Raw genomic sequence first — 23146 nt, 5'->3', positions numbered from 1 at the left:
ATGGTCTGATTTTATTTTTCCTATTGATATTCCTATTTTCTTAGGACCATTTCGATTTAACAATCCAGTAACTTTGGGGTACATTTGCGTATTTGAAGAATTTTTGGAATGCGCTTATGTTGTTACATAAAACTACAGATTTTATAATAAATGATTTAGGTTTAGGGATACCAACAAGAACTGCCAAATTAGTAAATAATCACAATGTTCCTTCTTTCGTAAGGGAAAGTGCCATGTTTTTGAATTGGTATTAGAGTTATCCAATATAGTCACCAATTCTATGTCGAAGAAAATATAAATGACGCATAAGTATAAATGACGTTAAATATAAATAATACATCAGGCATATTCTAAATCCTATTGTTAGACTATGGAGGGGAGGGGAACTGCTGATAATAATATTGTTTGTATGGACAGAACCTTCTGAAAGAACGAAATAACGTGAAGAATAACCTGCTTAATCCCTAAATATAAACACTAAACCTATGAATAGCATACCACGAAGTTGTCAAACTTATATTGATATTCGAGATGGAAATACAGGCTATTAGACATGTTTTTTTTTTTTTGTTGTCATGCATATTAAAAAAAAACTAAAATAAAATAATATTTCTTGATAAATCATCAATAAACTAAAAGCTGTTGTCATCAAATAAGAAGTTTATTTGACAATTTAAGGCCAATCAGATAGCTCTCAGGTAGAGCACGTATCCTATAAAACGTTTGTTTTAATTTACGTTTAGTTCTATTTTTTTTTTTCAGAAACATCAATGGGAGTATCAATAAATGCCCAAAAAAATCCAAAATCGGACTATGTTCAAGCAGTATCAGAGTTGTGCAGATTGCTGATCCTCAGAACGTACTCACCCTTAAAAACTTTCGATTTTTTCTACCGTTTTACCACTGACTACAAAATAGAAATGGAACAGGTTAAAATACTTCATTCTCATACAATGAACGTAATCACTTCCAGAAGAGAAGAATTAAAGAAAAAGCAGAAAGAAGAACAAACAGAAAAAATAGATGATGTTGGGATTAAGCAGAGAAAAGTATTTTTAGATTTACTTTTAGAAGCAAGAATTGATGGTAGACCTCTTACCGATACAGAGATTCGAGAAGAAGTTGATACCTTTTTATTTGCTGTGAGTATGTTTTTTATCATCAAAAATGTAATTTAAAATAAACTTAACTATATTTAAAGGGTTTTTACCCATGTATTTAGTGGCTTCAACCATGTACACCTAGAAAGCACTGATGATGGAAATATATATATATATATATATATATATATATATATATATATATATATATATATACAGTATAGGTAAAAGTTTATGGTCGGTATGGACCTTACGTGAGATGCAGTTAGAAACATCTGTTTAAAAAGAGAGAGGTATATTAGATCCGGCCTTTAGATCGCCGAACATGCATTAGTAGATATAATAAAAAAGGGGAAGTTTAACGTTGCCAAACTTATTGGTTTTATGTGACCTGTTGTCTTTTTAGCATTTGAATAATGTTCTAAGATAATAAAATTTGGGCGAAATGGATTTAAATGACAGCTTACTGTTTTTTATTAGGAATATGCCACAATTTTACACATTTAAGTGCGTCCTCCACCAATAAATTTAACGTATGAGCAAAACAATTTAAATGTTTTCATTCCAAAACACCTTTAATAGCTTTGACCATATTTGAGACATTATCAGTTACTGCAAAATTTACTTTTCGTTTTAGACCCCACGGATTCATAATTTCACTAATTTCAAAAGCGATGTTTTCTGAATTATGGTTTTCAGAAAAATGGTAGCAGCCTAATAAAACCGTTTTAAATTTTCATTTAAATAATGTCCTGTTAATGCGATGTTAACTCTCAGTTACTCCAGTTGTCCAGAGGTCAGTAGTAATGCAGATATTTTCTACTTTTTTAACAACTTGTGCTCTAATAATTTGCTCAGTTTTGATATAACATTCCTGAAGTAATGAACCTGACGTAATGAACAAGTTTTTCTTGTTGGTGGTTTATATCCAGGAATCCACCCTGCAAACTTTGCAGGGTGGATTCCTGGAGTCTTTGCATAGGTTTAGTAAATCCATATCTATTTGTTTCTTTTGTTCTAAACTAATATTTTTATTAATGGAAGTATCCATCACCTTTTGACGCTTGGTTGGCGGTGGCAGTATTTCAGTACTTGTAGTAGAAGTAGTCGAAACGGACAGAAATGCGTCAGGAGAAGTTTCAATCATTGCAATATTCAGAAAGCGGACCATAAAAGCTGCATCTTCTACAAATGTGCACTTTTTAAAAATAAAATTATTATTCTTATACTAGGTCAATAATTTTGACTAAGAAAAATAATTCTTAATTGAACATTTACAATAAATAAATCCTTTGATGTGTGGATGTTGTCTGTCTCCCATCGGACGCGTCCCCAGGTGGTGGATAGGGGAACGCCCTAACCGGTTCTAGGACCGGCGGGTAGGTGGGAAATAAAATACCACCCGTGAACCAAAACGGACTAAGGTATGGTAACCCTAACAGAAGAGTCCCTGGCCCTCCAGGTTGGAGGTTGGGCTTAGGGCTAACAACTCTATCCCGTAAAAAAACATCGTTACGAGATCTAGCAAATGAAAATTACCCACCCAGACGAACTCTATTATCGGTCCCAGTGGGAAATAGGAGTAGAGGCAGACCACGACTGAGATGGAGGGACGGTGTGGACGAGGACGCAAGGAAAATCGGCGCGGCAAATTGGCAACGGTTGGCGATGAACAGAAACGACTGGCGAAATAGACTGGGGAAGGTCAAGGCTCAACTAGAGCTGTAGCACCACTGATGATGATGATGAAATCCTTTGATGAACTATCAATACAAAATTTGAAATCGAAAATGCAGATCAATCGTAAATCGAAACTCATTCATTAATCAGAATACCTAGTTATAAAAAGCAAAAGAAAGAGTTAAGAAGCTGGTTACTCCTATAAAACAAGAAACAGAAGATTGTACTAGTGAAAATCAACCAGTACAAGGAAAAGAAACTAATGAAGATGACTTAAGTCCATGGTGTATTTTTGATGAATTTATTGGACATGACTCATCTAAACATACACCTGTATCGAGAGATATAAAAGAAGTCGACATGTATTTGTCTGATGATATTACCCACAAAAAATTTCGAACAGAGATTGTAACTGTCCATTACAGTGGTGGAAAAACCATCGCCATGCATATCCTCACTTAACCATAATATTCATAAAATATTGTAGTATTGTAACAAAATCTGTTCCTTGTGAACACATGTTCAAAGTCTGGTTTACTTTTAAATAAAAGAAGAACACGGTTAACAAAAAAAGGAGAAAAACTTATGTTTTAAATGTCAATTTAGACGATTCGCGATTTAATAATGTGTAATGTAAATATAAGTACTATTTTTATTATTTAATTTATTTTTCAAGTTATAATAAATATATCCTTCGTTAGTTTCTTTCAATATAATAGCCAATATGTTTGTGTACTCGCTTATTTGAAACTACTGGTGCACAATCAACTAGTTACAGTTTACGAAAAACGGTTCTGATAAAAATGTCAACGACCCACCTCTAGTTTCTTAGGATCGGAACCAGAGATATGTATATCTCTGATCTGAACTAATCGGAACTAATCGTCTCACTAATGGGCAATGGGCAATGGGCAAACTTTTACCTATACTGTATATGTATATATATATATATATATATATACAGTATATATATATATACATATATATATATATATATATATATATATATATATATATATATATATATATATATATATATATATATATATATATATATAATATATATGTGTTCGGATAAGTTTCCGCGGTCAGATAAATGAAAATTGCTGAGTTCTCGGGAAGAACCGCGTTGAGAATTTAAAGTTTCGGCGCCCATTTTGGAGCCATTATCAAGAGTGATATGGTTCGGTTCGAGTTCGGGGTCTCAATCTGCCTACTCCCCTCACTCGAGACGTACCAGTATCGTGTTCTATATTGCAAGAACTGTCTCTCGGCACTGAGGTCTCAATCTGCCTACTCCTCAGTGTCGAGTGACAACCGGTCTTACCCTGTGTGGCTGCTTTTATACTCGCTGTATGCGCGGGAACGGTATGCGCTGGCGTGGTCTAAACTGACGTGGCCTGAGCGGTGTGGGCGGGAGGTCGCTGAAGCAGGGGTCGCCATTTTGCCGGCAATCGTTTCGCGTCATCGCGCGTGTTCAAGCTGTTAGGCCGTTTTTCGATTTCGATAGCTTCACGAATGATTCTCGCTTTTAATGAGCGGATGGGAGCGATGGTTCCATCGCTCAAAACAGAAATATGCATGGAGCAAAAATTCACACGAATAAAGCAATAATTTGTAAATGCAAAAAGACTAAGTATTCCTAATAACTATCTGCTCAGAACTAAAAAACCAATTAATGACAGTATAATTGCCTATCCTTTACATAATAATAATAAATTTTCAAAACGTCCACAATAAACTATTAGTACTTAATGGTTTCTTAAAAAAAATTATACTTAAACGGACAACTGACTTTGTAATCAAATTGAAGACTCCAGTATTTTAATATGAAAAGTTTCTTTTAACTTAACTTTGAGAGAAAAAATTTACTGCTGAGTTCTTCAAAACTTCATTCTAAGATGATTTCCTTTCCTGTTTACCTTATTTTTTTTATCTTTTCATTTCTCACCTCCTAAAATAATTCCTAGCAAAATCCGCTTCTTTAATTTGCTCGCCGCCAGACTCTTTCTATCCTACTCGAACAACCATCCCTTCGTCAGATGAGACTGGATCTTTCCCTGTTTTCCACAAAATTTCCGTGTAGATTAAAAAGTTTTATAAACTAAACAAATATATCTTATTATAAGAGATTATGGGAAACACCATTACTGATGTTCATCTTACAATAGATTTCAAAATTCCTAATCTATTCGTAAACATATATTGTCCTATTATTTACCTTGCTAGGAACTTTTAAACCAAACAGGGAAAGTATTATTAATCCACATTACGACATTGTTCTTTTTTATCTTCGTACTACTAATCCTAAATTAAACTGTAAAACTATCTATCTAAATATACAATAAATATTTGGGTTTTAGGTTGCAAATTTTTATTTCTAATGTATTTAAAGTTTCACAGCATTTTAGAATTCTGGCAATATTATCATCATCTTTATTCTCTGCTTATTCTACCGATTACTGTGCAGCCACCCTTACATTATCATGCTTCATTTCTGCCTACGATTGTCTAATATTTGCTTCTCTGTGCCATGTTTTACTTGCCTGTTTCCTTATGCCATAGTAATTGGTATACCTATCTTTAATACCACAGTGGAATTCTAGTGGACCATCTATTATCAGTGGCAGTGGACAGGTTTGACAGCGGACCAATTGCTACACGTAGCGCAAGACCGAGATCAGTATAACAATATTATAAGCATGGTAGTCGCCGACGTTCCGTAGGGATATGGCACTCTAAGAAGAAGAACATCTATTATCAGTTCTTCTTGCTAAATGTCCCGCCTACTGCCATGTTAAACATTTAATTCTGTTAATTATATTAGTGACCTCGATTTTCTGTCTGATTCATTCTATTCTTTTGCGATATCTCTTTGTTATGCCTAGAGTACATCGCTCCATTAACCTTTGAGTTTCGCTATGATCTTTTTCTTTAGTGTCAAAGTTTCGCAGCCGTATCTCATGATCGGTAGTATACAATAATCAAATGCTTTTTTCTTCAGGTGGAGTGGCATGCTGGATTTGAATTAAACTGCATTTTTAACAAGACATGCCCATTGCTAATGCCAGTTTCATTCTTTTGTTAATTGCTGGGAGTAAGTAGTTTATTATTACATCTTGGACATCCACTAGCTGGTTGTACATGGTTATTGTTTTTGTCAAGTTTACTTTTATACCAACTTTATTGCTAGCTGCATTTAAATAGCTAGCTTATAAGTTCTTGAAGTTCTGCAGAATTATTGTTGATCAGGACGATGCCGTCTACAAATCTTAGATGGCTTAGGTATTCTTTATCAATGGATAGGCCTTTATTTTGCCAGTTCATTTTGCTAAATATGTTTTTTAGAGTTGCGGGATATTGTATCGTTCTCGGACGCCTCTAGTAGTGGGAAATTCTGTAATGTAAATGTTTACCTTAGCCTTTGGTTTTCTGTATGTATTTGCTAAAGTCTCTATGCATGGTTTTTCAATGTCTTGGTTGGTCAAAACTTCTATTAATGCCATGGGATATATAAAATCGCAATCCTTTTCGAAATCTATAAAGGTTAAAACTAGTGGTATTTTATATTCCACTAATATTAACTATATATAGTAGTCTAGGCGCATGGATATGGTTCAGGGTACTGAATCCACTTCTAAAGCTAGCTTATCCTCTTGGCTCTAATGCATTTGTTAATCTATTGTTGACCATTTTTGTTCTTTGTGAATAGCAAATATATGATTTCACTGTTATGTCATATGTTCCAGCTGTTATACCGCTTTTCATTAGCGTAATTGTCGATTTTACTTCTTTCGAAAGGACTCCTGGTATATATTCTTGGTTATTAGTTGATTCTTAAACTGTTTCAGGGGCTTTGTATAGTTCACTTTAGAACTTAGTCATGAGTTGTATTATGGGTCTGTAGGTTTTGATATCATCTTTGCTACTTTTTTTATGAATGAAAATTGCGTTTGCTCTTGATCTTAGACACTTCGTAAATATACCTGCTAAGATTCTCAAGGTTTTCTTACCAGCATATTTAAGCAATTTCACTGTTATGTCATATATTCCAGCTGTTATACCGCTTTTCATTAGCGTAATAGTCGATTTTACTTCTTTCGAAAGGACTCCTGGTATATCTTCTTGGTTATTAGTTGATTCTTTAAGTGTTTCAGGGGCTTTGTATAGTTCGCTTTAGAATTTAGTTATGAGTTGTATTATTTCATTTCTCTCTGTTATTCTGGTGTTTTTATATTTTTTTCTGTTTTCGATTGCATTTTCTGATGCCTGATTATCTAGGTATACATATTAAAATAACTTTATTCGGAACACCAACAATTTTACAATACTTGTTTACAATAACTCAATGACAACTATAAACTTCAAAACTTAAAATACTACTGTTTTAAATTGTCAAAGACATCTGTTTACATATATTTGATGACATTCTGACTTTCACTAATTTCATGAATTTTCAATAGTAATACCACTAGTGATTCAATTTTCGCGATAAGTCTGTCGATTTACTTCTAAACGAAACTGAGTTGCTTGAAAACACCACGAGTCCGTAAGACGAGTGGTGTTTTCTTTAAGAAACTCAGTTGAGTTTAGAAATACAAGACAGACTTATAAGCTAAATTAAATCATGAGTGGTATTTTATTAGACTATGTCATGAACAAAGTGATAGGTCAAAAATTCAGTAGAATGAGAGAAAGGAATTTAATAATAATACATTTGATCTAGGTAACCCAAATCTACCCATTTTTTGAATAATTCACAACTAGTCATGATCATGAAATATTTATTATAACTATAAATAATTTGTTATAATTATTTTTTACCTATAACAATAAATAATTTGTACACGAAAAAAATACATTATTTTCGACTATAATTATTATAAACTATATTATTTAGAATGAATGCTAGTCTTTCGTTGTTATTTTCTGCATCTAATTTGTAGTTGCGATCCACACAGAACATCATAAATTGTCTCCATATACAAGATTTAGATTTTCTTGTGTTACTCGGTATATTTTCTTCAATGTTTTGGTTTATAACTTCGTTTGAAGCACCACCGAAACGACTCATTTTGACGTATACAGCTACAATAATTTTTTTGGCAAACGTCAAACTTTGCTTTGCGATCGGTATCCATGGTTACGTCGTTGAAAACACGAAACTAATAGACCAATCAGAATTGAAAGACAGTTGGTGTTTTCGCGATAACACAAGCTGTCTTTGGTTTGTGATTGGTCAGATTATGTAAAATTTTAAGATGAGTGAAATAGTCGATGTCATCTTGAATGTTCTCCAACTACTTTTCTTTTTCGTCAAGTTCCTCAAATGATTCTTTCTATAATAGAGAAATTAAAGTATCCTGATATTTTTGATTATCAGCGACAAACATTAAAAGGTAATAACAAACAGTTCTTATTTATTATATAACTGTCTTTCGACCATTCCGTCTGATTCTGAGTTTTCTTAATATCTAAAATATTCATTAATTCCTCTCATAATTCTGATTTAAAATTTTCTCCTTGATCTGAATGTAACTCTAAATGAACTCCATGTTGTGATACGACGTGTGTTACGAATGCTTCTGTTACTGTAGTCGCTTCATGATTAGGAATTGGGTTCAATTTCAGGATATTTTGAAAAATAATCCATTGCAACTATTAAGTACTTGTTTCCTCTTTCTGTCATCAGAAGTGGACCGAGAATATCCACTGCAACTCGTTTAAAAGGCTCTCCGCAAAAAAGTGTGCCATTTTACCACTACTTCTTGTTCTAGGGTTTTTTCTACCATTGCATAAATCGCATTTCTTATAATATTATTCTATATCTTCATTGATCTTCAGCAATACTCGTTAAACGTACTCTATTGGGACTTTCCCACTTCCGATATAATAGACCATATATAGAAATATATAGAGATTCCCATTGAGCCCGGTACGCCTTGATATTTCTATTGTATTTGGTTATTTCCAATTGCCAATTATGTCTTACTCCATTTTTAAGCCATTCTCGTATGACTCTTAAATCATTATCTTTCTTTCGACTCTTTTTAAGGTTTTCCAGGAAAGTCTCATTATTATCTTTTTGCTGTTCAACAGTGATCCTCCGAAGACTAACTTCTTCGGTTAAATTCTCTTTTTCTTCTGGTTGGCACTGACTTTGAACCTGTAATTATTTCATTGTTGAATGGAACTCTTGTAATTGTTCATTCTGCAAAATTGACACCTGTTCCCATAATTTTTCTATTTCATTTTTACTAATCGCTAGTTGCTCTCACAGATAGGAAACGTCAGATTCCAGAGTATCTTTTTTACTTCTCTGGTCACTTGTGGGAAATCTATTCCTTGGAGACATATACTTTGCAGTATTTCTAGTAAGACTATGTAACGGGATTTTAAATGTCAATCTGGGCGGCTTTCTGACCTTATTATTTGGTTCTTTTGTCCTTGCCTGGGATCGGCTTCTGCAATTATTTTGCAAATGCCCTACTCTCCCGCAGTTAAAACATCTGTTTTTAGTTTGTGATTTTTGGTGAACATTTTGCAATATGCTTAAAATCTGGGATAAAATAAGTTGTTCATTATCTGTGTAGTGACATCCTCATTTTCTGCAAATCTGATTTCTTTCAATTTTGGGCGAGAATTAGAAATACCTTTCGCCGCTTCTCCGTACTCCTGGGCTGAGATTAGTGCTTTAGCGTTTAGCCTTTAGAGATTTAGCGTTTGGTCATGCTATAATCGACGAGCTTGTTGCGTTTCAATGTCCAATATCAATTTGTTCTAGGAAATCTTTAGGACCCTGAGGGTACGCCAACTGCAATAATTATTTAATATCGGCTTCACATTCTTGCAGGCTTTCGTTATGCTTTTGATGACTTTAAAAAACCTGCTTTAAATGCTGCTGGCCATATCTTGTTTCTATAATCAGGTTGCATCCTGAGGAAGATATTGAAAGATAGTTGCTGCCTGTCTCCGTATCGACACTATCAAGGAAGCTGCCATTTTATTCTCAGTCCATCCAGTTGCCCTAGCTGCAGCTTCAAATTAAATACGATGTTTTTCATGCCGTTGACCATCAAATATGGGGTGGTTTTAAAATTTTGATAGTGCTGTGACTAGACATTAGTTACTAAAGCAATATTAGATAAAGAAGCTTGGGTATTCATTTTTCTTTTTAACTTAACTATTTAACTTTCTTAATTATATTTTAAATCGTTTTTCTATTGCTCTATTTTATTTTCTATAAAAGTTACTAAACAATAGTTTAGTTGTTGTTTTAAATCGTTATGGTATTGCGTTAATTTAATTTAGTTTCTAAATCGGTTTGTAAATTGTTTTGTTAATTTACTATTTTATTTTCTAAATAGTTCTATTGTTCTTTTAATTTTTCTATTCTAATAGTGATTTGACTTACCTCTAACTTAAAATTTTCGTTAGCTCTTCTACTCTTGTAAAAGCTGTTTCTCATCTTGTCTTCGCTTCTTCTTTTCTTCTTGTCTAAGATGTTCCTCTTCTTCCATTTTTAAAAACCATGCGGAGGGTTCGCACATATCCATCTACCTATCAAAATTAGTAGATTTTATATTTATCATTAACAATTACTAAATATTTCTTTGATCCCAGCGCTGTCACCAATGTTACACTTCTTTAAAATAACTTTTTTCGGAACACCAAAAATATTACAATACTTGTTTACAAGAACTCAATGACAAGTATAAACTTATTCTCCTTCTTCTTTTTCTTTATCTTTATAAGCAATTCTGCTTGTTCATTGGCGAATTAATACCTCTATGGAAGGTTGTCACTCCATCTTTTGCGCAGTCGCCCGATACTTCTTCTGTCGATTGGTGACTTATCTCTTGCTATTTTGACGACACGGGTCTCCTCCATTCTGCGTATGTAGTTATTCTATAAACTAAACTATAAACCTCAAAACTCAAAATACCTGACGTTCTGAACATCACTAGACATTTCATGAATTTAAGATGTCATCTTGAATGTTCTAGAACTACTACTTTTTCTTTTTCGTCACGGGACTTTTTCTATGTGGGATAAATCTTACGGAACTTTCGTAACAATATATTCTTCGAATTTTTTCTTATAGATTTTTCAAGATCCTTATTGATACTAATATTGTTGAATTTTTTTTAATTGTGTGTAATTCTTGATCCTGAAAGAAAGTTAATATTGAATCAAAATAGATCAAAAATCAAAATAAAATATTGAGCTTTGTTTAAAAAAAACATTTTCTTTAAAACAAATAATGTTCGTTAAATCATCTAATAATAAAAAAACAGTAAAAGAAAAAAATAATAACAATTTAAACACTTATTGCAAAGTTGCGAATCGTTATCATTAAATCATTAGATCAGTATTTTTCCCATTATCTTTTTTAAATATGTAGTCTTATAATAATTATTATTGTTCTAGGGACATGACACCACCGCATCTGCTATAAGTTTCTGCTTATATTGTTTGTCAATTAACAAGGATGTACAGGTAAGTTATATAACTTTAATAGATAAGTATATATGTTTGGGTTGTAAATTGTCTTTCTCTCTCTCTCTCTCTCTCTCTCTCTCTCTCTAAATATATATATATATATATATATATATATATATATATATATATATATATATATATATATATATATATATATATATATATATATATATATATATATTTGACCGTAAGAGCCACATTCCCATATTTAAAAGCATCTTCGAGGCAAATAGGATTGTTGAGTATATTGTACTCAAGACTACCGACATGCAGAGAGCCGGTTGTATTCTGTTTTGATGATAGGGTCTCTGAATCTCTTCTGTTATCGAAATAGACGGCTTTTTTATCGAATAAGTAATATAATGTGATCTAGAAGTACCGGAGAATATATATTATATATAAAATAGACTCATATGTATTACGTTGTCGATGTGAGTGATTGCCAAATCGACTTGTTCGGTAAATATTATTGTGCCTAACTTGAGGAGATTTATGCCATGTATTCTTGGAATAATTTCCAGTGGAATTTACGATAATCTCGTACATATATGGCTGAAATATATATATATATATATATATATATATATATATATATATATATATATATATATATATATATATATATAGAGATATTTTTGACTGTATTAGTAGATTAGGAAAGTAAAAAATTGACACTTACAGAATTTTAAACCGATTTTTTTCTTATTTATTTATCATGAACTATAATATCTCTGGTGGACTTAAATGTCTGTAAGTAGTTTAAATTAGTGATGCCACAAATATTTGGCTACTTTTCGGTATTCGGCATGTTCTGCTACTTTTTCAAATATTTGGTATCCAGTATGCTATTCAGCTGAATACCGAATATCAAATCATTGAAAAAAATACATGTTATTTAAAAAGTTATGTAATTTAAATCAAAAACGATTACTTTATTACTTAAAATGTATAAATGCTAAGTTGTAATGATTAAAAACAATTTTTTCAGCATTTGTTGATAGCAAACGTTTGGCTTTTCTTCATAAATAATATCTGCATCTGAGAAAAACCTCTCACTATGTACACTAATATCAGTAGATGCCGTCTGCCGTCTGATTTAGCAAATATTTTTTGCATTCTCATAATTTTGCATGTTGTCTCTAGTGGTTTCCTCAAAACATTTTTAAAAACTGTTGTGTATTTCCATTTACCAGTTCCATAGTTATTTTTATCAGTTTCATTGGTGTTTATTCTCTTACAAAGTAGAAAAAAATCATATTTTCAACTCATTAACTCATTTTTAAAAAGTCTCTAAAGGAATTTTCTGTCTTGCTCTTTCCATTTGAACTAATCTCGGCAGAATAGTTTCAAAACGCTGGTCAAGAAAACAGCCCCTTATGAGGACTTCGACAAAACGTACATCAGACAGACCAATCAATGGACATAGGTAAAACTAAAAGAACATAATTAAATATCCCTAACACAACATATCATAAGCACAGGACACAATATAAATTTAAATTAAGCAACGATGCTAGCTAACATTAAAAATAGAAAAAAATCTGTAAACAGGGAAACAATAGAAATTTAACAACATACTAACAGTTTAAATACAAGAGATGATGCTCAAAGCATTCCAACTGCATGCAAACAAACTCTACAAAAAAGAAAAAATAAACACAAAACTAAATTGGAAAATAAGACCCCATCCACTTGCATGCCCACAAGACCAATCACAAGAATCGCAGCAAAGTATTTATGCGAACCACACACCTGCTCGGATATACCCTATATACTAAGAAGTACCTAATAATGTAAGGTTTTCACTTTAGAAAAGGTATTAGGCTAGTATCCAAAGACTGCAACACTCTCACCTTTGTAGTCAGAGTCTTCACGGACTCGGAATCCCACTGTTCTGCTGCCCTGAAAGGACATTGTTACTTAGGTGGTAAAAGCACTAGTGTGAAATGCTCAATTCAGGAACGTAGCTCTAATTAGGAAGAAATATTGTTTTAAATGTTGCTCCAACATCCAACACCTCTCGAACATCATATATGGATTGTATACTGTGAATTTAATTATCAAGGTGCCAATAGAAAACTTCACCTTATCAAAATATTCTCCACTGTCACAACATCTAAATCTTTACCCTAACTGACACCTTCCTAGTTCTACACACCCGCATTTTACAACATACCACTGTCCTAAAATCTAGGGTCCCGCAGAAATGACCAACTTAATACACATCCCCACAACACGAACGCTGATGACATCCATCTGACAGACATTCTAATCAACCTCCCCAATATCAGATCCCAAATTCTAACTTCGCGCTCTTCAGACAACAGGGTACATCAGTTGTCGCTTACATAATTTGTATTGACCATATCATTGAACGGTTTGACGTCGAGTATTTCCAGTATGGAGTAGGACTCCATAGTGACGTGATATTATCTGTCTCTCCTGGTAAGAATTGATCTGACTATTCTACCCGCCCCATTTCAGCCATATATGGACGAGATTATCGTAAATTCCACTGGAAATTATTCCAAGAATACATGGCATAAATCTCCTCAAGTTAGGCACAATAATATTTACCGAACAAGTCGATTTGGCAATCACTCACATTGACAACGTAATACATATGAGTCTATTTTATATATAATATATATGTTCTCCGGTACTTCTAGATCACATTATATTACTTATTCGATAAAAAAGCCGTCTATTTCGATAACAGAAGAGATTCAGAGACCCTATCATCAAAACAGAATACAACCGGATCTCTGCATGTCGGTAGTCTTAAGTACAATATACTTAACAATCCTATTCGCCTCCAAGATACTTTTAATTATCGGAATGTGGCTCTTACGGTCAAAAACACCATAAGAAAAATTTGTATTTTTGACACAAACACAGCGTCTGGCCATAACTGCGTGCATATCAAATGCTTAAACTTCCTCAGACTATATCTAGGTAAATTCAATGCAACTACTAAAGCTCCCGCATATCTACAAACATTTTTATTAGGCCAATTATTGAATACCGTCCTCCCTGTATACGCTACTTAAGCATAGACAAGGAAACAGAATTCTAGCGACGGGGAAAAAATCCTCCGTAAACTCTGTAGAAAAATTTACATTCCTTCCATAACTTTTGGTCCAAATTTAGTCCCTAGCCCCCGAATCGTTCTCATAAGATACGTTTTAAGAACGATTCGGGGTTCTAACACCCAGGCTCAAAATGTTCTTAAGACGCCTTGTTTTCCTCGAGTCCATCTAGAATTTAGACGCCCTAAAAACAATCGTTAAAAAATATCGTTATCTTCCTAATGATAATTACGATGTTCTTGAAAACACTCTATATGAGAACCGTAAACTAAAAGGACAAGAACATTGGTTTTCTGTGATTTTCAATCTTATTGCTGATTACAATGATAATATCCTCCATGCATTTTAAAAAACCAAAAAATTATGAAAACAATGGTTCTGTTTGCGAATTAATCCGAATGCATTTAATTATCAATCGACAACCATACCCAATCCCATACACCCGAAAACACTTCATACACGAAACCAAATAAAAACTAGCGATCATCTTCTGTGGCTACGTATGGTCCACAGAAGACGGTGGATCCTTTGCAGACGCTCTGTTTAGGGTTGAAGTTGAAAAGACAAAATTACAAAAATCTATAAACCTATGACTCATAACTGAATCTAACCTATTTACTATCTTTAATGAGACTTAAACTTTGACATTTGAAAGTTCTGAAACATATTCTGATGTTCCAAACTTAAATTTGCTCCTCTAAAATTTACGATTTGTGAATTGGGACCCTCTGGTTCTCACGTCGCGATTAATTAATTGCTAGCTCCCCGACTTTTTTCTTAAAATTATTTAAACTTTATTTAATGATTTATATGATTATTATTTTAGGACAAGATTGTTCAAGAACAAAAACAAATATTTGAAGAAAATGTAAATAGAAATGTAACCATCCGCGATCTTCAGGAAATGAAGTATCTAGAATTGGCTATTAAGGAGTCTCTAAGGTAATATTTTAATATACAAATATATATATATATATATATATATATATATATATATATATATATATATGTATATATATATATATATATATATATATATATATATATATATATATATATATATATGTATATATGTAGGATTCTTTGAAGTCACGTGAAGTAAAAGTCCGTGTTAAACAGTTTTTAATTTAATTAGCAAAATAGACAAATAAATTATAGTTGAGTATATATACAGTAGATTACTAAATTACTAAAATACGTAGATTGATGTTGTGAATTAAATTAATGCGACCTAATTAACTTATTCTTAAACAGAAACTGAATTTTAATGAAATAATTTCGTCTTAAACACTCTTATAGAACCGGCTGTCATTTTTAATTTCGTCTTAAATTCGTCGTTAAAATTCAATCCCAAACACATAATATTCTTTTGAAAGCCGACTCTTGACTAACTAATCTGTCTTTCGACTGATCGTACCCAAATACTGCGATTTGTTTCAGTGCTTAACACATGGCGAGGGTTATTTTATCTGGTAATTAAAATTCTCTAATTTTCAAGCTTGATTATATATTTTAAAACATTGTTTTTAATTGCTAATTAAGCGCGTATGGTAGGGCGGGCGCTCATTTGCAACAATGATAATTCAAACCAGCAAACATTTATGCAGTGGCGGCTGGTGTGGTAAAATTTTGGGTAGGCCAAGCCAGCAAATTACATAAAGCTATGTGTATTCAGACAGGGATTGGTCACGGGGTCATGACCCAACCCCTTAAAAATATTTGGAAACCCACTTATCCTATTGGTGGTAAGACTAAAAGAGAAAAGTAATCACCCTCAAGATCCATGACCTCCCCAAAAAAAAATTCTGTAGCTGCCAGTGTGTGTAATACATTTTTTTTTGTGTGAGAGTGGGAATCTTTTTTTTTTTTCGAATTTTACGATTTTTTTTTAAATTTATTTGGGCAACCGTGCACTTGTTTGCAATTGTGTTGTTTGTTTAAAAATATGTTACAATTATTATAGATTATGTTACATATTTTTTTATCATAATTTAAAACATAATTTATATTACAATTCGATAATTACGTTACAAGTGACAACGATGGTCGACGTAGGCCCGATCGTCTGGTGCCTAAACAGCAAGCATAAACACGACAATATAAATCCTTGTCCGGCAAGCTGCTTAACTTCAAACGCTTATTGTACGGGGATCTTATGTGAGCTGGGTCGGCCACTTCCGATCGGGCCTATTAATGATATTTAAAATGCGTGAATACGATTCGATGTTTTCTGTGGGAATATAATAACATAGTTGTTTTAACGGACGCAATGTATTGAGTGATTTAGTACATTTAAAAGTTATTTACATGCATTAACATAATTTTTAAATATGTGTTTTTAAATTTTAAAGCTCTTAAAATTATTGGGTAGGCCCGGCCTATCCTGCCTACCCCCAAAAGCCGCCACTGCATTTATGCCGTAAATCTTTTTTCTCTCTCTTATACACGCCGCATCTCGAGCGCCCTTACTGTCATGAGCGCGTCATTAACGACTCAAAAACAATGTTTTAAAATAAAATAAGCCCAAACATACTTATCGGGATATGATTGAACATGGTTTGAGCCTAAGTTTAGGTCTTGGTGAATTCAAAATTAATATATTTTACTTGTGTTTGATTATAACTCGAAAAAGATTGAGTTTACAGAAAAATTACAAGGGACATATTTTGTTCAGAATGATCCAAAAAATTTAAAAAACATTGTCTGGGCTAAAAAATCGATTGTTGCAATTGGTTTAAAAAAAAATTGAACAACTTTTCGCCTAGGCCACCTCTTGAACCTTGAGCCTAGGGTATCTCATGAAAGTTATTATGCAAAAAAAAAATCACGGGAATATTTTTCCAAACGAACCCGAGCTTTTGGTTTTGTCTATACGAACTTTCTCGATTTTGTTTGGGGTATTAGCAGTTTTTAGAGGTTAACTTGGATGTTCATGAGATATACGCAATTTTAAGGTACGTTCCATTTGCCGTACTGTCAATAAGATTTAATTATAAAACCGCTCTGTACTCGCTCGGAATGGTATGAAGATTTATGCGAATCTCTGTATTAGGATACTTGCGCGATCTTTATATTAGGTGACGTAGTTATCGAATAATCATTCTAGCTAAGTCTTCAACCTTAATTATTTTTCACTTTATATATTTAGGATGTATCCACCAGTTCCTTATATTGGCCGAAAAGCTGACAAAGATGTAGTATATACCGATGGAAACATTATTCCAAAAGGTGCCGCTTTATTAATCGTTATATATTGGGCAAATAGGAACCCGAAGTATTTCCCAGATCCCGATACATATAACCCGAGCAGATTCGAAAATACAACAGATTCACATCCGTACACATATATTCCATTTAGTGCTGGTCCTAGAAATTGTATAGGTATTGTAAATTTTTTATTATTATGGATTATTAATTTCTTATCATAAAAAAGAAATAATATATCAGAAACGACAAACATCTCCAAAATTTCTGGATAAGCCTTTTTGCCATTCACTTTTTCATGCTTCTTTTTTGGATTTTTAAATTCGGACATCAAATAATTAATGAAAGGAGTTTGATTTTAAAACCAATTTAGTCCCTTTGGTAATCCTAGTTACAACGGCATCCGATTTAGAAGGTGAAATGTTATAAAACATTTAATTTTCTTTTATTGTGCTGTGCTATTAATACAGTAATATTCTGCAAAAAGTGAGGTCAGACAAATAGCTTTAGAATAAGTTTAGCACAAGTAATTATGATATTTTTATTATTTTAGGTCAAAAGTATGCATGGAATTTAATGAAAACTATCATATCTAAATTCTTAAGAAATTATGAAGTGTTACCATGTGGACACAAAGTTGAAGTAGCTGCAGAGACAGTTCTTAAATCAGAGAACGGAGTCAAAGTAAAACTGAGAAAAAGAGATTGGAATCAAATTTAATACGGATTCAGTCATCGTATTTGTGATGTTTATTTGTATTTTTGTAATTTTTAGACATAATTTAAGTCGTAAGATTTAATTTGGTGTAAATGTAAAAAAATTGTATGGGTTTTCTACAATTAAATGTTCTACATTATGCTTTTTATTAACATCTGACAGGTTATGAAATCAAAACAGCAAGTAATATTTTTTTCTTTAGAATGCCAAAGACAAATGTCAGTGTACAGTCGTAGTGATACAGTGATGGTGAAGGCGACTTCGACTAACGATGACGCCCTATAGGTACTCCCTGAACTCCCTACGCGTGTCGAGAAAGAATCTCATCTCTCGGAATACCACTTAAGGTAGAAATTAAACTTAAAAATTTACATTTCATCTGCAACAACAATATACGAAACCAGATATAAATTATTAATGGCTGACTTTGAGAACATTTTTGAAAAACTTGCTTATGAGAACTTCGGCAAGCGAAAAAAAAAAATAATAAGAAGCAAGAACGAATTACTACAATAGGGTCAAGTTCAAGATGTAGTAATTAAAAAGAAACTGGGATATTCAAGTATTTGCAAAATACGACGAAGTTCGGGACAAAACAAAAAAATTCAAGGTAAGAACATCAGCAATCATGAGAGAAGTTTATTAGTCGAATTGAAAATTATTTTAATGGTAGGCAAACTTTCGATTTACAAGATGAGGAAACGACTAAACAGAACAAAAAAGATACCAATCATTTAAGGGCCTATAATGAACAACAGTGGACGGAAAACTGAGAATCTGTAGTATAATCCCAACAGTTGTGTAGAAGAATATCTAAAAGGAAAAATTTCGTATGGAATTTATCTTATAACAATGGAGTAGAAAAATAACCAGATAGACTAAATAAAATAGATCTCCTGAAGTATGGAGATCTTTTGTTACACTTAAAATTGGCTTGAGTTTACCGAAAGTACAAGCTGATTATAGCCGCAAATGTAAAACATGGAACAAAAAATTTCGGTATAGCAGTGTTGGCATGTTTTTATAATGAAGATGATGTATGCTTCAAATATAAAAAGATAAAGCTTTAGAAAAGTAGATTTTGTTTATATTATGTTATTTATGAATTCTGTAATCGTACAGATAGCCAAGCGGTCGGTTCTCATTCGCTTCACTGCGAGTGGTTCAGTGGATGTGAGTTCGATCACCAGCTTGGTGTACAGAAAACAAAAGGCAAAGCAGCAGTTTAAAATTCTAAATGAATCTGAGGCTTAGACTAGAATATGCTGGTGTCTGATCGGCCTATGGTGGAGCAGTACGGCAAGAGATAAGGGCTTGCCGCTCGGTGATACTCCTCCATAGATCCCTACCGGAAGGGCGTACCGCCTAAATACCTGTATATGTATGTATATATATATATATACATATATATATATATATATATATATATATATACATATATATATATATATATATATATATTAATTCTGCAATTTTTGATTTATATAAAACAACAATGAGTGAATATTTGTTTCTTTGTAGATTAATTGTAGTTAATTATTAGAAATTTTTTTAGCAATTATCCTTTTATAGATTAGAGGATAGATTTGGCAATCGTCAAATCAGCAGTTGCCAGACTACAACAGATGTTTGCAATTAATCTCGAAAGAGACAAATATTTACTCGATATTGCTTCATATAAATTAGAAAATGCAGAATTAAAAAAATAGTATAATCAAAATGTATTTTTTATAAGTTTTATCCCTATATATTTATAGCATACAACATATGCATTATAAAAACATGCGAACACTGCCAAGCCGAAATATTTTTGACATTTGCGGCTATATTCAGCTTGTACTTTCGGTAAACTCAACCTAAAATTGTTACATTTTATAAATAAATGTTAGTTGGAATCTAGAATGAAATATAGAAAAGTTTATTTTAAGAACTGATCAACTCAACAAGGCGGAAATTAATAATCCTACGATAGAGAAGGAATTGTAAGCAATAGTATGGAGTATTTCCGAGTGAAGACATTACTTACTACAGAAGGAATTTGTTATTCTGATAAACAAAAAAGTGAAAGGAGCTAAAAACGTTACAGTAGATGCCGTATCACGAAAAAAAGTCACATCAGAAAAGCTCAAACAATTAAATGAAGACCCAGAAAGAAGCAAATTGGTGTTGACAAAACATAAATGCACAAACAGCAAGAAATAGATACTTTCAAGGAGAAATGGACTGACCAACCAGATCTTATCGAACTTGAAATTCCCGGAGAGCACGGTAGAATTGAAATTAATAGACAAGGAAGAATACAAAGGAAAAAATTCTACTAAAGTACATACAGAGAATAACATATTGTATAACGAAGAGGAAGATACTATTTATTTGATTCTAGATTCTCAATCAACATCTGCATTACTAACGTCGTTAAGAGACTCGACATATCAAGAACCTCGATTAGCGTCTTCACTGTAATCGTCAATGGGAGACTTGATACAAATGTGCGCACAAAAGAATATAAAGGAGCTAGTAAAAATTGGCCAATTATTCGAGAAATACGTAAGCTTACTAAAATAATGAAGGGAAAAGTTGCCACATGTTTTCGATAGGAGGGCATGCAGGAATAAATAGGATGTACAATTTTTAGAACGGTTTGTGAAATATGTTGGGGAATATGTCAGGAGATACGACGATTGATAATAAAGCCATAAGCACTCGATCATCACTAAACAACATCTAATTATTACATCGACCGCCACCAGCGCGTTTGACAGTATATTTACAGTTCTTGTCACACCACCAAAAAACTACCCGTTTTAAGAGGTTTGCATAGGTTGGATTCGGTTTTATTTGCTTTTATTTTATACAGAATACAGTATTACAGTTACTTAAATATTATATATGCAATAATAACAAACTTGCAATATTAACACAACAACATGACATTAATTGCCTACTTCATACTGTCTTTTATTTCTTCTTTTTCAAGGCCAACACCACTACGCCTTTCATCCAACAAATTGTTCTAGGTAAAGGCAATCTCTGACAATTGTAGTTGTCAAAATTTCCTAAGGATTGCAGTAGGTCTCTCTTTAGTCCTCGTCATCGTCATGTCGGGTATTATATGTCTCCAAAGAAATCTGTCTCTAGTCATTTCTTTTAACTCATGCATAGTCTTAAACTTTCCAGCATCTTCTCCCTCAATTGAAGTAATATTTCTCATATATCTTGATAGATGGATTTGTCATGGACAGTGTCTTTTGATACCATAAAGAAAAGATAATGTGAGACATCTTGAAGTGTCAAAGCTTTTCCGGGATCGGGTAGTCGATATTGAAGTTTTGCAACTGTTATTATTGGTTTAAATGGTATGAGCCAGTGAGTAGTCGTTTGGAAGTTCGAGTAGATTTTACTTTTCTTCAGTGGTAACACAATGTCTTGTTTTACTGGTACCTCCACATGCACCCATTAATTCCTCAAACATGAAGTCACGTACTTCTTGGACTTGGCTTACTTCCACTTCTTCATCTAGGTCGTAGTCTCCTTCGAGTGGCGCCTGCCTGTTATGGTGTATTACCATCGTCGAAACAGCGACTATTATATATATATATATATATATATATATATATATATATATATATATATATATATATATATATAAATATGTTGGAGATATCGGGTATGTGGTCTATATTAAAAAAAAATCTTTGTTTTTTCTAAAGCTCAATATTTCGCCATTTATTTAATAGCTTCATCGGGAGTAACTGTAAAAAACAAACATTTCAAAAACACTGACGTACACTTAGATTTACAATACTTACAGAAATTAAAAGATTATACACATAAATAAAATTGAATATTAAAATAACATTATTGTTGATGAAACTGTACATTTAATAAAATGCATATTAAAATTTAAAATATCTTTGAGCACGTTCGTTGACAATAAATAAGATGGAACAAGTAAAAATTATTTCAAAATGCAAAAACTGACAATGTAAGAAAACATTAGAGGAATAGTATTTCTTTAATTAATCATTAAGGCTAGTTAGTATGATTAATCATTAAGGTGAGTGTAGTTTTAAATTTTGTTTAATATATTGCAATATATGTTGCTTAATTGCCCCGTGTCTGTTTTATAATTTAAAGTTTGTTTATTTTTGTTAATGTGGTACATCTCCAAAAATAACCTACTTTTGTAATTTTCACTCTGTGCCAAAATACGAGCATTGTTGTAGTCTAACAGATGACCGGTGTTTTTGTAGTGCTCGACAACTGCGCAAGAATTTTTTCCCAAGCGGCAATCACTTTTATGCTGTGTGATACGTTGTTTTAGCCACTGCGATGTATGGCCAATGTAGCTTTTTTCACATCTTAGACACGGTATTTCATATACCACATTACTCCTATATAAGGTTGGTACTGGGTCTTTAATTTTAGAAAAAAGTTGTTTGCTATTTATGGTATTGCATTTAGCTATATTAATATTGGAAACATCTTTAAATATGGATACGACAGACTGAGTTAGGCCGTTAATGAAGGGGAGTTTTTTGTATTTGATTGACTCATTGTTAGAGTCAAGGACAGGACCATCATAGAAATTACTGCTGTAAATGAGTTTTTTTAAAATATGTTTAGGATAGCCGTTGTTTAGAAAAAATTTGTATAATATGTCCAGATTTTTTTGTAACAAATTATCATCAACAATGGACATTACCCTGTTTTTCATACCCAATACTGTATTATATTTTTGACGAGTGGTGTGGTTTGAAAAGTAATTCATATACATACCTTCCCGATGCTGTTGGCTTTTGGTACCAATCCAATGTCAGAATATTGTCATTTGTTCTTATTACCTTAAAACCA

The 23146-nt window shown here is 32.5% G+C and overlaps 1 protein-coding gene across 2 annotated transcripts in view; it reads left to right on the top strand.

Annotated features, from left to right (window-relative positions):
• Window positions 1-18429, top strand: part of LOC140452400 (cytochrome P450 4d8-like) — a 110567-nt gene extending 92138 nt beyond the window's left edge. For both annotated transcript variants that reach the window (XM_072546627.1, XM_072546635.1), the window contains exons 5-9: window positions 763-1142; window positions 11211-11279; window positions 15198-15313; window positions 17520-17752; window positions 18129-18429. In XM_072546627.1, coding sequence (XP_072402728.1) covers window positions 763-1142; window positions 11211-11279; window positions 15198-15313; window positions 17520-17752; window positions 18129-18295 — 965 coding nt within the window. In that variant the 3' untranslated portion in view covers window positions 18296-18429. The remainder of the gene's footprint in view (window positions 1-762; window positions 1143-11210; window positions 11280-15197; window positions 15314-17519; window positions 17753-18128) is intronic.
• Window positions 18430-23146: the final 4717 nt, after the last annotated feature.

This window comes from Diabrotica undecimpunctata, chromosome 1 (assembly GCF_040954645.1).
Source record: "Diabrotica undecimpunctata isolate CICGRU chromosome 1, icDiaUnde3, whole genome shotgun sequence".
Taxonomy (NCBI): domain Eukaryota; kingdom Metazoa; phylum Arthropoda; class Insecta; order Coleoptera; family Chrysomelidae; genus Diabrotica; species Diabrotica undecimpunctata.
This window is presented reverse-complemented; position numbering and strand designations above follow the sequence as displayed.